This window comes from Acomys russatus, chromosome 10, assembly GCF_903995435.1.
Source record: "Acomys russatus chromosome 10, mAcoRus1.1, whole genome shotgun sequence".
In the NCBI taxonomy this organism is placed as follows: Eukaryota; Metazoa; Chordata; class Mammalia; order Rodentia; family Muridae; genus Acomys; species Acomys russatus.
The window spans coordinates 17,588,912-17,605,562 of NC_067146.1; the positions used below are offsets into that span (position 1 = coordinate 17,588,912).

General features: G+C 41.6%; 1 protein-coding gene across 1 annotated transcript; it reads right to left on the reverse strand.

Moving 5' to 3' along the window:
• Positions 1 to 337: 337 nt before the first annotated feature.
• Positions 338 to 16,420, reverse strand: Asb15 (ankyrin repeat and SOCS box containing 15). The gene is made up of 9 exons (XM_051151857.1): positions 16,311 to 16,420; positions 14,627 to 14,679; positions 14,407 to 14,538; positions 12,803 to 12,961; positions 9,089 to 9,334; positions 7,419 to 7,590; positions 5,355 to 5,925; positions 4,424 to 4,577; positions 338 to 956 (listed from the first exon to the last, which is right to left on the reverse strand). The coding sequence occupies exons 1-9, from the start codon at positions 16,415 to 16,417 to the stop codon at positions 784 to 786; spliced, it is 1,767 nt and encodes a 588-aa protein (XP_051007814.1). The 5' UTR covers positions 16,418 to 16,420; the 3' UTR covers positions 338 to 783.
• Between the last annotated feature and the right edge of the window lie 231 nt (positions 16,421 to 16,651).

Consider the following 16,651-nt stretch of genomic DNA (forward strand, 5'->3'; position numbering starts at 1 on the left):
GGAAGCAGAGGCGGAGAGGCCAGGGAGGAGGTCAACATCGAGAGATCAGTATGGAGAAAGCCAAGGATGGAACAGGAAATGGAGTCAGTTGCTGCAAGAATCAATAGGAAGGTGGGGTGGAAGTTGTTTCTAGAAGAACCTAGAGGCAAGGAAGTCAGGGATTGTGAGCGCAGGAGCGGTCAGGTTACAGGGAGAATCTACAAGTACAAATGAACGCTTCTAAGGCAGTGGTCCTAACAACAGAACAGGACAGCAGCTGGTGTGTGTGTGTGTGTGTGTGTGTGTGTGTGTGTGTGTGTGTGTGTGTGTGTGTAGGGGGGTGCGGGGCCAAGGCAGGAGTGGTTATTTACCTTCTAATCCTAGACTACTTTTAGTTTTTGGTTTTTCAAGACAGGGTTTCTCTGTGTAGACTTGGCTGCCCTGGACTCACTTTGTAGACCAGGCTGGCCTTGAACTCACAGAGATCCGCCTGGCTGTACCTCCCAAAGTGCTGGGATTAAAGGTGTACGCCACTGTGCCTGGCTTAAGGATAGACTCTCAATCATTGATAGTCAGTTGATAGGGAGAATTTGAAGACTTGTAACAACTGAAGACAATCAATAGAAATTAATATACAGGATATTACTTATCTTAGAAATGCAAAAGTCTTTAAGAGTGTGCATGCTCTTCCCATAGGGACATGACACAACTGCAAAATTCTCAGTGGATTTAAGTACACGTAAGAATATAAAATGATTCCAAAGACATCTCTAGGGAATCACATTTTAAAATATAATTTTAAAGTTATATTAACTTTAGCTGTTGTCCATAGAGATCATATTCTTTAAATAATAAGTATCTTTGAATCGCTGCTGGGAGAGGAAGCTTCTCCACGGAGGCTGGCTGGCAGAGCCGCTGCAGTCCCATAACTCGTCGAATTTTTAGCCGACACAGGTGCTTTAGTGAGCAAGGATTCTCTAAAACAAATGGGGAAACAAACACAAAATTGAAGGATCCTATTGGCTTCACATCTGAGATACAGAGTGTTTCAGAGTAGCATGCAGAGTGTTTTTCTGAAAATACAGCCACTAGCAGCTGAAGGCTTTGACCTCAGTTCACACTTCAGTTAAACGGTCCAGCCCTTTCCTCATGATCTCAGCCCCACAAGGGCAGGGACTCCACCTGCATCCGTGCCAGGAGCGCCTGCTCTGGCCCCTGATCAGTGTCCAGCAACAGCTTGTTAAATAAACAAATTGATTTGATTTTAAAAAAAGCAAATGGTCACATATTTCTCTCTCTCTTTTTTAAGGAACTAAATATTATACAGACATATTTATTTCCTCTCTTTTCTACTAGTTTTTCTGATGAATAAAATTATCAGTGAAATATCGCTAGATGGTTCCACAAATCATTTATGATTCAATCTGAGGCCTGTTTCCAGTGTCTGATACACAAGATACTAACATATACGTATCTGGTGATATGTAAATATATCTTTCAAATTATTACTTTATATTAGAAGTATATATAACATGGATGGTTTTTATGCCAACAAAAAGAACCACTGGAGGGCAGCCCAATACAAGTACACAAGTAAATGTTGGCGCTAGACTCTGTCTGCTGGGATTAAGATCCTGTCTGTTACTTTGTGTGACCTTGCACAGTGGCTTTACCCTATAATTAGTATTCTCATTTATGTAAGGGGGACAACAATAGTACCTACTTCATAGGATTGTCTGAAGGCTAAATGGCTCATATAAACTACTACAAAAATATCTCTAATACACTGGACTGTAGCATTCAATAAATGTTGAGGGGGGGGCGGGAAGGGGGAGTGGAACGGCTCCATAGTAATATGTTTGCTGTGCAAGCATTAAGACCTGAGTCTACTAGGGAGGTTAAACAGGTAGATACCGGAAGCTCACTGGCCAGCTAAGCTACCTAATCAGAAAACCCCAGAGGAATGACATCCGATGTCAACTTCTGGCCTACAATATGTACAAACATGTTCACTTGAGCTGCCACAGTCAGGTGGGTACACACACACACACACACACACACACACACACACACTCCACAAAAAGGAACGGGAGGGATCAGTCACTTCTTTGCTGAAAGTGACCAAATTTTTGTTATATTTGATTATAAAATTTCAAATTACATTCTTTAAATATTAAAACAAAGTTAGCTTTGCTGGCATATACCTATAATCCAGGATTTGAAGGCCAAGGCAGGAAGGTCACAGGTGTGAGGTCAGCCTGGGATACAGAGAGAGTTTCAGACTAGACTGGGATGCATAGAAAAATCCCATCTCAAAAATAAATTAGGACATTTTCTACAAATGAGGCAAAAATATTATGCTCAAAACAGCCATCCTCCCATGTTTTAATGAAATGACAATTTTATTGTGTTCCTTGACAGTCAAACCTCCTTCGCTACAGCTGGAGACACTCTGACATCCAGTGGGTTACCAGGCTCACAGCAATGAGCTGACAGGCTGCAAATAAGCCACTGAAACAACAGAAAGGCATCCTGACTTCCCTCTTACCTGGAATATCTTTCTAAAATCATTACAACTAGGAGTTCATTTGCATAAAAATACACAGACCGTTTATTCTCATTTCCCAGAGAAGCCTGTGCTACTTCTGACAGAAACAACAGAAACTGTTGCAGAAAAAGCCAGAGTTACCATGTAGAACAAACAAGGCTCAGCCCCTGGCTCTGTTATCCCCTGTGCCTACAACTTGGGGAAATTAATTTATTTATGCTGGTGTTTTCATTTGCCAAACCACGTAAGCATTTCGCCTTCGAAAAGCTTAAATGTGAGACTAACTCCGGACACGCCTAGGCGCATGAATCAGAAGCATCAGGCAGACGAGCCTCTTGACTTGCCTCTCAGGTTATAAAACGGAACTTCGTCAGCCTTGGCGACCTTCGTTCCTCCTTCTCCCACAAACCACCACGACTCACACTTGTATAGCCATCACCCCATTTGAAGTTTCTTCACCTAAGTGACCTGTCCCTACACTAACTACAGGGTTGACACAAACGGTGGCCTTCCTGCCTCGGCCTCCAAATGCTGGGATTTCAGGTATATGCCACCAAGGCTAACTTTGTTTTCATATTTAAAGAATGTAATTTGAAGTTTTATAATAAAATATAACGTTGAAGTGACTGATCCCTCATGTTTCTTTTGTGGTGTGTGTGTGTGTGTGTGTGTGAGTGTGTGTGAGTGTGTGTGAGTGTGTGTGTGAGTGTGTGAGTGTGAGTGTGTGTGAGTGTGTGTGTGAGTGTGAGTGTGAGTGTGTGTGTGTGTGTGTGTGTGTGTGTGTGTGCACGCCTGCCTGCCTGTGGCGGCTCAAGTGAACATATATGTGCATATGTAGGCCGGAAGTCATCTTCAGATGTCTTTCCTTGGGGCTTTGCTACTGCTGTGGGATTAAAAGGTTATTAAAGAGTTAATACCCTTTAGGTGCCTTATGATCTACAAGTTCTTTTTCTATTCATTTTTGTCATGTCACATGATCATTGGAGAACCCTGATGCCTGTTTCCCCATGGTTGGAATGTATTGCCAGAGTGTAGCTCCATGTCCCATTGTCCCCTCTCCCCTTTGAAAGTGGCAGTAGAATCCAGAGACCAATCACACTTATGCCTCATCTCTTTGGCAAATGATTTTCTCTCATGTAGGACCTCCATAATATGCAACCGCAGTGGCTAAGGTGTAACAAACAAATTCATTTATTTGGGGTGTAAAATGACAGTTATGTAAATTGCCATTTATTACTTGAGACATTCATGAAGAGAGTGTCCTCATCTATTTTTGGTTTCTTGAGACATGAATCATATAAACAAGGCAGAAAAGTGGCTTAAATGTTTTTAGTAAATTTCAAAATAAGTTGATTTTCTATAAACCCTTTATTTATTTATTTATTTATTTTTTAATGTAGACCAGGCTGGCCTTGAACTCATGGCGATCGCCTGCCTCTGCCTACAATCAGGTTTTAAGGTGTCACATGTGTAAACATTTTGGACATATTTATGTTACTCATTGAAACAACTGTGGTTTTGAAACTTGAGTGGTTCTGTTTGGCCACTGAGAGTCTCTTCAAGTTGGCTCATGGAGTCTTCTGACTCAGTGCTGGGAGCCCCTGTGTCCCTTGGCTGCCCGCCTGCTCTGAGCTGGTGCTCCAGGTTCGTTCTCAGGCATGCCCTTCCTCGGGCACGCCCTTCCTCAGGCCTGCAGCCATCATTTACTATTTATTTTTTGTAGGAATTAGCTTTTCCACCCCGAATTCCGTGTGAGGAGGATGCTGAGAAGTGCTATGGTCATTGCTAACAGTTACGTTTTCCTAAAGATAGAAACACACTCGTAACCACACTCACAGCACATACCCACAAGCAAAATAAACAAAACCCGGAAGTAAAGAAAGTGTTTGTTCTTACCTATTATTTGGCGGATTTCCGGCCATTCTCTCTGTACTTCTAGCACCGACTTCAGCTTAGCACACAGAGGGACATAATCCATGTAATCTACGAGTGTCCGGACCGTGCTGCCCACCAGGTGCTTCATCCATGGAACTGTAATAAACTCACAGAACTGAGGGAGAGGAGTTAGCTCAGTGGTGTTCTGACATAGCGCGCACACAGTCAGCACTTCTGTGAGAAGTTACTCTTAGTATTTTTTCATTAAAGAAAATATTCCTGATTATGATGAACACAAAGGAAAAGGAGATGCCATAATTATCAGTGTGAGCTGACAGTACCACAGGCACAGTCATGCTTCTGTTGCCATCAGAGTGGACATGATACGGAAGGCCCCTCCTCTCACTAGCCCCTCTATTTCACCAGGCAAGTAACTGCATTTTTACATTATTTGATGCTCTGTTTCCAATCCAAGAAAAGAAACATCCTTGTTTCCTGGTTCATTTTATGCTTATCTGTCTATAGTAATACGTAGTAAAATTAAAAAAAAAAAAAAAAAAAAAGAAGCACATAAATTAAAATAGATTTTCCCCTGCTGTGCTATCCTTAAATGAGTGACATTTTATGAGTTAAACTGGAGATTCTGTATTTTACTTAAACATGGTATATCCTCCAGAATAGATTCAGCTATCAAACAAGACTTAATGTCTTTAATACTAAAGCCATTTTGACGATATTTTATGACTACAATGGTATATGTCTAAGAATCAGTAACAGGAAGAAGTGTGGACATTTTATAAATTAATAAAAGATAAACAACATACTCTTGATGAATTTTGCCAGGCAATGAATAAACCAAAAGGGTTGAAAAAAAAAAAAACTGAAAGGCACTTGAGACAATTATGAGTTAGGGTGCTGATCCAAAATGAAGAAGGAAAAGGATGCAACTCACCGGGTTATCTTTTATTATGCAAGATGTCCATCCCGGCAGTCCCTCCTCCTCTGTCTCGGGCCATGCGAATGAATTTCCAAAGACGTCACCGTGCATGCAGTCGAAGCACAGCTCCACTTGGTAGCCGTTATTCAGCAGGAGCCTCAGCATAAGCTCATCGTTCAGGGCGTACTGAATGGCGCTGGGGAAACGAGTGTCATTCACGTGCATGAAATAGCAGTTGACGTTAGCCCCGTAGGAGAGAAGCAGCCGGACGATTTCGTGTCTATTGGCCCTCACTGCCACAAGTAGACAGTTGAGGGGATCTAGGTTGGGGTCCGCCCCTGCAGCCAGGAGGACTTCCGTGCAGTGGATATCATTGTTAGAGACAGCGAAATACAGCGCAGTCTTTCTCTCGTCGTCGTAGCTCTGGGAAATGTGGTCAGCAAGCAGGGCGTTGACGTCAAAACCGTTCTCAATGAGCAGCTCCAGGCACTGGGCGTTCTGTCCATCTGCTGCTGAGTGAACTGGAGTGAGGCCGCTTTTCCGGATTGCGTGTTTGGATGTTACTGGGATAAGGTATTTCAGAGCACTAGAGCAAAACCAACCAAACAAAACCTCCTTAAATATCCCATTCTATAAAGACATATCAATAATTGAATAACACGTTCTCTTCAGACAAATGAATTAACTTTGTTTAATATAGTTTAATTGAGTTTTAATTTAGTTTCCCATTCTAAAAATTCCCAAGGACCATCCTGGGTCTTACATGTTTGCTTCTAGGATTGAGTCCTCAGGACTCTGCCGCCTTTACACAGTTCTGTCTCTCAACAATAAGGTATATATATATATATATTCAACAGGTGCAATTGCAAAAATGCCAAAGACAGTTAAGCGCCTCTGATGGCATAGAAATACACTGCACAGTCCTGACCACTAGAAACCATGCGAGCTTGGCAAATGACCTTGGACAGCTTAAATAACCTCCTCGCTTAAGGATGAACAATATAAGGGCTTAAGAAGGAATATAACTTGTCCAAGGTCCTAAGCTCCCTGTGAAAGGGAGGGATAGAGCTTTAATCTTCTGATTCTTATTAATTCTTTCTTTTTCACGGACTCTTAAGCCACGTGTTCATATTGTTGCTGTACATCTTGTCTCCTCTGCTGCTCACAAGTGAATTCTTAGGGAAAAGAGGGGTCTTCAGTGTCCCACCAATGTGCATCCATCCAAATGAAAGAACTGTCCCTAGCTCATGTTTCTAAAGACATTCCTGTCAATTTCACACTTCACTCACCGTTTAGACACCCACGAGAGCCACAGGCAAGGATAACTTGATCTCCTGGGCCTAATTCAGAGCTATCATGTGTGAATTTATGAACGCTGGGAGTAAATCCAGGTAAACTTTAACAACATGTCACTTCACATCAATTATGCGTCATTGGTCCCTTAACTTTGCCAATATGGCTACCAGAAATAATAAGGCCTAGTTACCTCAAAGGTTTTGAACTTGTAAGACATTTTTAATTTCTTGAAACCATCTTTTCTGGGTGGATAGTTTAATGTTGTGACTCTAGACTCCTATTACCGTGTTGGTTGTAACATATTCTGTGGTTGAAAATTCTGCTCAGTTTAAGTTACAATGAATATTTTCTATTCAATAATATATTCACCATTATAGTATTGTGTACACCCTGGCAGTGCTAGGAAAAAACTGGAATAAAATACAGTATTATTTCAAACTATAGTCCTCCAGCAGTGGCAAAGTGTTCAGAAACTTTGTAGCCATTTGTTGAACCATTTTTATTTTAAAACAGAAAGATATACTTGCCAGTTGGTGAAGATTTTTCAATTACAACTTTATTCCTCTACAAGGAATACTTTATAGTATAAATTCACTCTGTGAAAATCAACATTATACAATGAAAGAGGAAAAGCTACAAAATCAATTCCAAGCATTGAAATACAAAATGTGTGAATATTTCCCTTTGAGATTTGGGAAGTATCACATATTGAGAGATTATACTGTACACACAACTTAGCTTTTTAAAAAAATTTTAAAGCAATCACCTCAATATCTTACTTACAGGTAATGTCCCTCATAGGCAGCTCGGTGTATTGGAAGGTGCCCTGCTCTGTTAGGCACATTGCCGCTTCCTCCGTATTTCAGCAGGAGGGAAATGCAGTCAGGGTTTCCACCTCCTGCTGCCTCGAATAGCACAGATGCCCCGTCATCCGCCAAAGCAAACACATCACCACCTGGCGGTGTGTAAAACACGTGGCTTAGCTGGCTGAGCAGTGTTAAGAGAGCCTGTGAAAGTAATCTGTCATTTTCCTTTCTGATTAAAGTTTAACAGTATAGAATTTTGAGTTGTTTGTTTTTTCATTTTAATAGCTTCATTAACAGCTAGGCAACATGCTTCATTTTATCAAAGTTTCAGGGAGAGGGAGTCACAAAATGTGTCTTTTTTATTTGATGATAACAGGTAGCATTCGTTCAATTCAACAAATGTTAATGGACATCTATGAGGTGTAGACACTGTGTGTGGCCCTAAGCTGAACAGGCCCAACTAAAGGTGGAAAAGAAGAGATGGGCTATAACTAGAGAACATATAATGCAGGGCACTGGCGTGGAGGCTTGAGTGCAATCACACTATAGAGGGGAGAGAGCCATCTTTGATCCGCTGCAATAGGGTTTTCATGTGTCTCTGTTTCTTTATCTGTAAACTAATGTAGCATGTTTTCCAGGGGTTATGTGACAATTCAATGAAGTTACATTGGGAAACACAAAAAATGCTAATTTTTATCCATACAAGATCCTTTGGGGATCGTGTGGTTCACTTATGGGGCCTAAGCATGTAAGTAGACAAGTGCCTCATAAAAAGTAGGTGGAGGTAGGAGCTAGGAGCTGGGAATTGAGTTAGTTTCTTTATCCCTCGTTGTATAGTTGAAGCATTCTGAGGTCTCAGGACTGGGGAAAGGCACCGTCTGTTGGAGAGACTTAGGAAAGGACTTATGAGACTGTCTCAAGAGACTGACTTTCAGTTTTGCTGAGTATTATTCCAAATGAGAGCAAGGATCCGACCTAAATTAAGACTGAGAACACCCATATTGTCTCTTGCCCGGAGTAAGATACCGAGGGTTAGAATAGTGAAATGTAAGCCTGGAAAAACAGCTCTAATTATCAAAAGCAGTTGCGGCAGTGCTTTGAGTAGAATGAGTCATTGATGTTGCACTTGCGTGAGAGGAACTAAGTTGTGGTGCATAGTATGGCTTTGCTGACAGGCCGAGCGGGAACCTAAAGAACAGTTGGCAAATGATCACACTGGTCCAGGGAAGGTGGGAAGGACCTGGCCAGGGAGGTAGGCAGACAGCAACATGAAGACAAGAGAGACTTCAGTACTTTGCAGCCAGCTGGATTTGGGAAAGAAAGCGACAGAAGACACAGAGGTAAATCTGACCTCTCTCGGTCCCAGTTAAGAGAGATTGACACACCAACAGGTGGAAAAAGTGGAGGAAATTCAGCAAAGATGACAGCAAAAACCTTCCCACAAAATCTGTCAGGAACTATGCTGTCTCCAGAGAAAGCAATCAGGGCTGGTCCTGCAGATCTCTGTGGGTCACAATGAACAGAGCTTCGGTGGTGAGACGGGGGTTTGATGTGGGGCTGGGATAAAGCCTCACCCACTGGTATCTAGGAGAGAAGGGGATGCCCATAAGCGATAAAGAGCGGGACAGATTACCTCACTTCACATACCTTTGTGAATAAGATGTTCTAACACATCACAGTGGCCGAACTCAGCAGCAACTCCTAAGGGTGTCACTCCAAAGCCGTCTCGCAGGTGGACATTGCCTCTGTGGTGCAGGAGCAGGGCTATGATGTCTTTGCGGCCTTGCTTCGCGGCTTCATGCATTGCTGACCATCGCTTGACACAGGGCTGGTCAAGGCTGGTGTTGTACTTAATCAGTGCAGACACTATGTCATAGGAGCCCCTTTTTATAGCTTGAACAGGAATGGTAACACAAAGTTTGCCTTGTCAACTTGAGTACTTTACATGCAATTAGATGAATATCCAAATAGGTAAAAAACTATCCCATTTCTTCTATAAAAGGATATTGTATTACACATGTGCTTTCTCTCTCTTTCTTGTGCTCAAATTTCTGTTTGTGGAGCCTAAGTCTTTAGGACTCAGAGTGGGTAAGGATTTCACAACAAATGTTCATCATCAAGGTAGAATTTTGCTGCCAGGCAGTGGCGGCGCATGCCTTTAATCTCAGTACCCAGGAGGCAAAGGCAGGCAGATCTCCTTGAGTTCAAGACTGGCCTGGTCTATAGAGTGAGTTCCAGGACAGCCAGGGCTAAATAGAGAAACCCTGTCTTAAAAAAAAAAACAAAAAACAAAAAACAACAACAAAAAAAAAAAAAAACGGGAAAAAAAGAAATAATTTTGTGTGTAGTCATTCCAAACTTCAACCTCTTTTCCAAAATATGGGAACAGTGTACTAGAGGGTCGTACAAATTAAATAACGTATGTCAACCATTTAGTATAGTGCCCAGTGTAAAATATGAGTACAATAAATTATTCTAAGTACTGGTGTCATTTCTAGGACTCTGGTGCCCCATATAAATATTCATCAGGTTTCTGCCCTTTATAGGGCAAGTATCATTTTCCCCCACCAAAGATAGTATTTGTCAACAGATTGTGCTTCAGACAATGGACAGAGGAAGAACTAGACCCTGCCTCACAGGGAAGTCCATCTCCTCCTCCTCCTCTTCTTCCTCCTCTTCCTCCTCCTCCTTCTCCCCCTTCCCTCCTCCTCTTCCTCCTCCTCCCCTCTTCCTCCTCCTCTTCCTCCTTCTCCTCCTCTACTTGAAAAATGTCTCTCCCTGAACTGTTCGCCTGCCACTGTGGCACTAATTGTGCTGCGTTACCTCATCCTTGCTTCTGTCACGGCAGAGACGAGTGAGCTGGATTTTTATCTTAACTGCTGCCGTTTCAGGTTTTTAAATTTTAGGGGAGAACAATCTCATGCAACGAGGCACTTCCCTTTAAGACACTGCCTTTCTGCTTCCCTCTGTAACTTGCTATTGGCCAGAGTAACCATTCTTCATGAAAACAACAGTGTGCACAGGGAATCTACAACTTAATTACTTAACATTTGTAATTCACCTATGTAATAATTTGTAATAATGTAATAATGTTAAAATAGCAATGGTAGGGACTCATTCTTTACAGATAACCTGTGAAGACAGTCTAAACCAATAATCAACCAAAATAATTAAATCCATAAGGCGTATTATTAGTTTATTATAGTTGATAATAAAATATAAATGTATGTATACAGTTATACATAGTCTTTTGTGTATGGTTTACATAAATTCTATATAATTTGAAAATCAGATTTCAATTGCTTTATTAGAATTTATATGTAAAGCATATGAATCTGAAGTTCAGATTTCAATTAGAATTGATTAGTGTTATTTAGGATTTCTTTGGAGATCTGTGGTTGTCTTGCTTTCCCTTTTTACTTCTATCTTGACATTTTCTCTCTTTTTCTTAATACAGGAGTCTCATTAGTAATTTACATAGCAGCAGCAGAGTGATTTTCTGACTCATGAAGCACACATGAGTTGTGTTCCACTGGGATCACGCAGACCTAGAAGGTCTTTGGATGTGATCTCTTGCCAGAGCAGCCTTGTTCTGAATTAAAATTCCTCTACAGTCATGGAAAACAGATGTCTGAAAATGGGACCTGAGACCCCAAGGGAAACAGGTCTCAGAGCTTCTTCCACAACTAACTGTGCTGCCTGGGGCAAACATACCTTCCCAGCAGAAGAAAGGTGAGCAGGGGGTCCATCCAAGATCAAAACACCAAAATAAGTGTCAGATGACCACAAATCTGATACCCACTACTCATCAAGGAATGCTAACATGGCTGTGATAATTCAAGCATTGCAAGTTAGAGCCAGATGGCCAAGCAAGAGTAAGAGCCCTGGGTAGATTTAGCGTTATTTTACTTTTGCCATCTGAACATACTTCATGAACACACGCAAAGATGAAGAATTAAGTCAAGAAAAATGTTAAAGAGGGAGTGACATGGACCAAGGATATTCCCCCTCTTATCTCTGTTTTGCAAGTAAATGAGCCTTGGGTAGCAATTTCAAGGTAGCCCAAGAGCAAACTTGATAAACTCATATGACTGAACCAATTTCTTGTAAAACTTAAAAGTCCTGTTGGTGGTGTCGCCATAGTGCTCAAGACAGTTCAGGGAATCAAGTCCCTGTAGAGTTTTGACAGATGCAATGAATTCTTTTATTTCCTTCATTTATGTTACGTATGTGCCGTCATGGTAGCATTTACATTAATTTTCCACTTAGGTTTATCGAGCTCTCCTACAATCTTGAAGCAAAAGATTAATCAATGTCTTTGTACCCGAAATGTCCAGCGAAGCATCTGGCTTCACATGACATCTCTGTCCCTGGGCAACTATCCTATGTGTGGATGTGAAGCTTATTAGTGCAGACTCGCAGCCAAGATAAATCAGGTACCAAACCTCAAATTCTTATTCCACCCCTGTATCCCTCAAAAAAGCAATGATTATTTTAGGTTATATACAGTCAGTCTCATCTCTTTTTTTTTCTTCAGTCTTTTTGTTTGTTCGTTTGTTTTCAGTTTTTCAAGACAGGGTTTCTTTGGGTAACCCTAAATGTCCCGGAACTTGCTCTGTAGACTGGCCTTGAACTCAGAGATCCTCCTGCCTCTGCCTCTCAAGTGGTGGGGTTAAAGGCATGTTTGGCTGAAGCTGCCTTCACCACCACCACCACCACCACTGCCACCATCACTGCCACCACCACCGCCACCATCACCACCACCACCACTACCATCACAGGGCCCATCATCAGATTCTTACTCAACACTAGCAGAGGATGTAAGATTGAGAAGTTGATGCACAGCAAGTTGTATCTGCCGTCCTTTCTGGACAATGTCACTGCTCTAAGCCCTCACGGGGACCAAGCTCAGTGCCTCCCAAGGGATCTCCTTTCTCTTGCCTTCAGTCTTGTTTGACTATTCCGATGTGAAATTCGTGTATTTCTTTCTGTCTCCCCTTTCTTCCTCTTTCTTCTGACAGTGTTACACACACAACCCTCCCTTTCCACTTGACCCTACCTCAAGGGTATTTCTTTAGAGTTGACACCTTTGGTGTCACTGAACTAACTTACGTCCCTCCCAGTTATCTGCACTCTGTATTTGAGAGTTAAACTATGCGGCCTTCTTTCATGATGCTCCTTGTGGGACAGGATAATGAAATTCATGGGTGGGTAGGATAGGGCTGGGAACATGAAAAGGGTGGGGAAGGGAACATGTTCAGGTAGCAAAATTTTAGCCATTGCACTGCAGTTTCTAATAAATCCTTATTAGATATTTATGTTTGTTAAAAATTATAAAAGTTCTAGAAAAAAATTATTTACCAATCAGAAGAGGTGTCTCTCCTTTGTCATTTTTGGTGTTTGGACAGACCCCCTTTTCCAGCAACGTCTTGACATTTTCCACCAGACCAGCTTTGACAGCCAGAGTCAAGGGTGTCTCTCCATCACTGGTTTTGAATCCCCAGAGTCTTTTATAGGATGCTGAGATGTGAAGGCATTTTATTGAGAAGTTAAAAACCATTATCTGCTTAGGTGATTTTATGTAAATCAGAATCGCCTAACATTATACACATAGTATTGAGCAAAGTGATTAATATTAAGTTGATTAATAAGAGAAGATACAATAAAAAGATTACAAAAGGACAGTGATGCTTAGCAGACACATAGACCTGCTAATCCAGTTGACAGCCGGAGAGCCAACACCTACGCATGAACTTGTTTTCCTTAAAATGAGTTACTAGTTCTCGTTTCTAAATACATTGGAAGTTGCTTTCCAACCCTTTTAAATACATAAATTATATATGAGATTGGTTTTGTCAAATAAGGCATATCTTATGATACAGAAGAAAAACTATCAGTGCCATCCTATATATGTCAGTCTGGCCACTTAATTCTCTAATTGGCTAGCTACTTATCAAGTATTTCTCATCTCCCAAAGCAAAAAAAGTAGGAAGCTGGGCTGGAGAGATGGCTCAGAGGTCAAGAGCAGTGGCTGCTCTTCCAGAGGTCCTGAGTTCAAATCCCAGCAACCACATGATGGCTCACAACCATCAATAATGTGATCTGACACCCTCTTCTGGCCCGCAGGTATATATGCAGGCAGAGCACTATATACACAATAGTAAATAAATAAATCTTCTTTTAAAAAGTAGGAAGTAACACTGAAGCTTAAAAGGTAAGACATTCTTATATGTTCTATAAAATATGGAGATGTGAAAAATACGTAAGATAACACCATGTTGACAGTGATGTTTACAGTATAAAAAAGTAACGTAGTATAAGGATAATCATTATTTATTGTAATAAATAAATATAAATAATGTATATATAATGACATATATCCTCTTGGAAACTAGATCAAGAATAGTCAAAGATAAACATTTTCTAAATTAACATTTAGAAATCCTTTATTTTTATTTCTCTACTTATGCACATGTGGGAGCCTATGTGAATGTATGCCACACGTGAGCAGGTGCCCCCTCAGGCCAGGAGAAGGTGTCAGATCCCCCAGAGCTGGAGCTACAGGTGTTGGTGAGCTGCCTGATGTGGTTTCTGGGAACCAAACTCACACCATTTGTAAGAGTGGCAAGTGCTCTTAACTGATGAGCCATCTCTCCAGCACCTCAAATTAACCTTTAAAAGGAAAAAAAAAACAAAAAACAAAAACAAAAAACTTCCTATTTGAATCAACTAAGCTGTGACCTATGAAACACTTATCGGTTCCATGTGGTAGCAGTGCCTCTCTCCCACCCTGCACAGCAGTCCTAGGTGAACGGGTACAACAGCCAACTTGCCGATGCCTCGGATTGTGCTAGCCTTTTATTCTGTCTTTTATTTTGGCGTCTTATGCCCATTTGGACCACCATAACGTCTACATTTTTGCTCTAGTATTTTTTCTTCTTTTTTCTTTTTTTAAGTTTTCTTACCATCCAGAACAGTCTCAAGGATCTGTTGAATGGGTTGGACAACGGCCTCATGCAACGGGAACCACCCTTTCTCATCGGCTTCATCCAGAGCAGACTGATGTTGCACACACTTCTGGAGCTCAAGAACGCGACCTACAGGAAACACGTGGACCCATTACACACTGGTCGTGACGCAGGGCGTGCTCGGCTCCACCCCACTGTGGAACAGATGCCCACTCACCTCGCCTTATGGCCTCTACAAGCTTTCTGTTTTGATCACTTAGTGGCACGAACCTAGCAGAGAAGAAGAAAAACAAGCCGTATTTGTACTCGAGGTGTAGTTTAAGGAGTTTTTATAAATATCTGTAATAATAAAATTACAAAAAAAAAACATATAGAAGATTTTCTTCACTTCAAAAATTTTCAGGAGCCAGACACAGAGTTTACTAGTGAAGTGAGCAAATCACAAGGTTGAGAAGGTTTGAGGGTCCCTCTAAGAAATACAAATGGGGTAAGTAAGTGTGTTAGCCTTCCTGGGTGGTGGTTTCTTCATCTAGGTTCAGTAGGAAGACTCCTCCAACTTTCAAAACTATGTGTTCAGTAAATGTTACCTGGGTCCTAGTAACTGCTGAGAGGCACTTGGGAGTTTATGGCACACATGCATGTTACAAGTATTTAACCAAAAATCGATTAACAGGCAGAACATGTACTGAATGTACTCCATTTCAGTGGCCCAGCAGGTCAGGGGTTAAGCTCACAGAGCGATTATGTGGCACCTGTGCTTCTTGAATGGCAACAGGCACGTGTAATGCAGGCATTAGCAGTGTTAGGCAGGAGCACCTGCCAACATTACAGGGTTCGGAGTGCTCTGTTGGGAGTGCTCAGGTCTGAGGATCTGTCACGGGCTTCAGTGCTATGAAAAAGTTCAAAGACCATACATTGTATGTAGCATGTGCCCTTTTAAAAGTTAAAAGATTTATGTGCTCTGAAGAGAATCCAGAGTATTATATGTCTCAAAAGTTCAAGAGGAGGAAAGTTGGAGAGATGTCTCCTCATAAAGGACTGGCTGCACAGGCGGAGGGATCCGAGTTCAGATCCCAGCACACGCCTGTAATCCCAGCACTGGGAGGTGGGGACAGGCAGATGCCTGGGACCTGCCCAGCTAGGCAACCTAGCTAGACTCCAAGCTCGGTGAGAGACCCTGCTATAAACAGAAAAGCAAGAGAAGCCAGTCAGTATCGATCTCTGGCCTCCCTAGAGTCATGTGCACACATGCCCATGTGTCTGTACAAACACCCCACACACAGAACCACCCATCCACTCACAGGTGCACATGTGTATACACACACACACACACACACACACACACACACACACGGGCACTGTGCACACAGCTCAAAAGCAATAATCTCATAGCAATGAGTATACTCACAATCACTAGTAAGTTCCAGACTATAAATTTCTAAACATGAGAATGTAATGTAAAGGTAAAACAAGGTCTATTTTTTTATTGTGTCATATATAACATATTTATTTTTGTGGTTTTAGATTCTATTGATACTATGCTTGTAATTTGTATGTATGTTTTAGTGTGTCTACTCACAAAGGTTGGCTGACAAGGTAGCAGGATGTGTTACGCACAGCCCCCTGTCAATCTGTCTATTTTATACTGCTCTCACAAATGTCTTCCAACTCTATTCATTGTCCTTCTTAACTCAACATTAATTTAGAATAAAAGCAATCTCCAAACAAGTTCAGCTGGGGATTTTCCACTTGGGAAATTTCCATTTCCTACACACGGTGAGTATTTGTAGATCAGATTATTAAAATATCTGCAAAGTTGACATTTTAAAGTTGTTAGACCAGAAAAGAGTACGCGTGTTGTGGGGGAAGTAAGCGTTGAGGGTAGTTGGTCCAACTGCTACCTTTCGGGATGGAATACAGCCTGGCTCGCTTCAATGGATTCCTGAATGCACAGCTGAATGCCGTAACTTGCAAGATGGTCGTCATTAGGGTCAGCATGAATATCCATACCTGCAAATAATTTTGAAAGAGGTGACTTCTTATTCTCCACAAGGAATTCAGAACAATAGGTGCAATTAACATAACAAATGCAAAACGAAAACCGGGATATATTTACCTTTCCTTGGTAAATACGGACAAACACTTGCGATCTTAACCCATGTGTATGTAGGCGTCATCCTGTTAACTTCAGCTGTTCTGTTGAAACTCTGATTACCTGCTCCTTCAGTGTCTGTTTAACTCG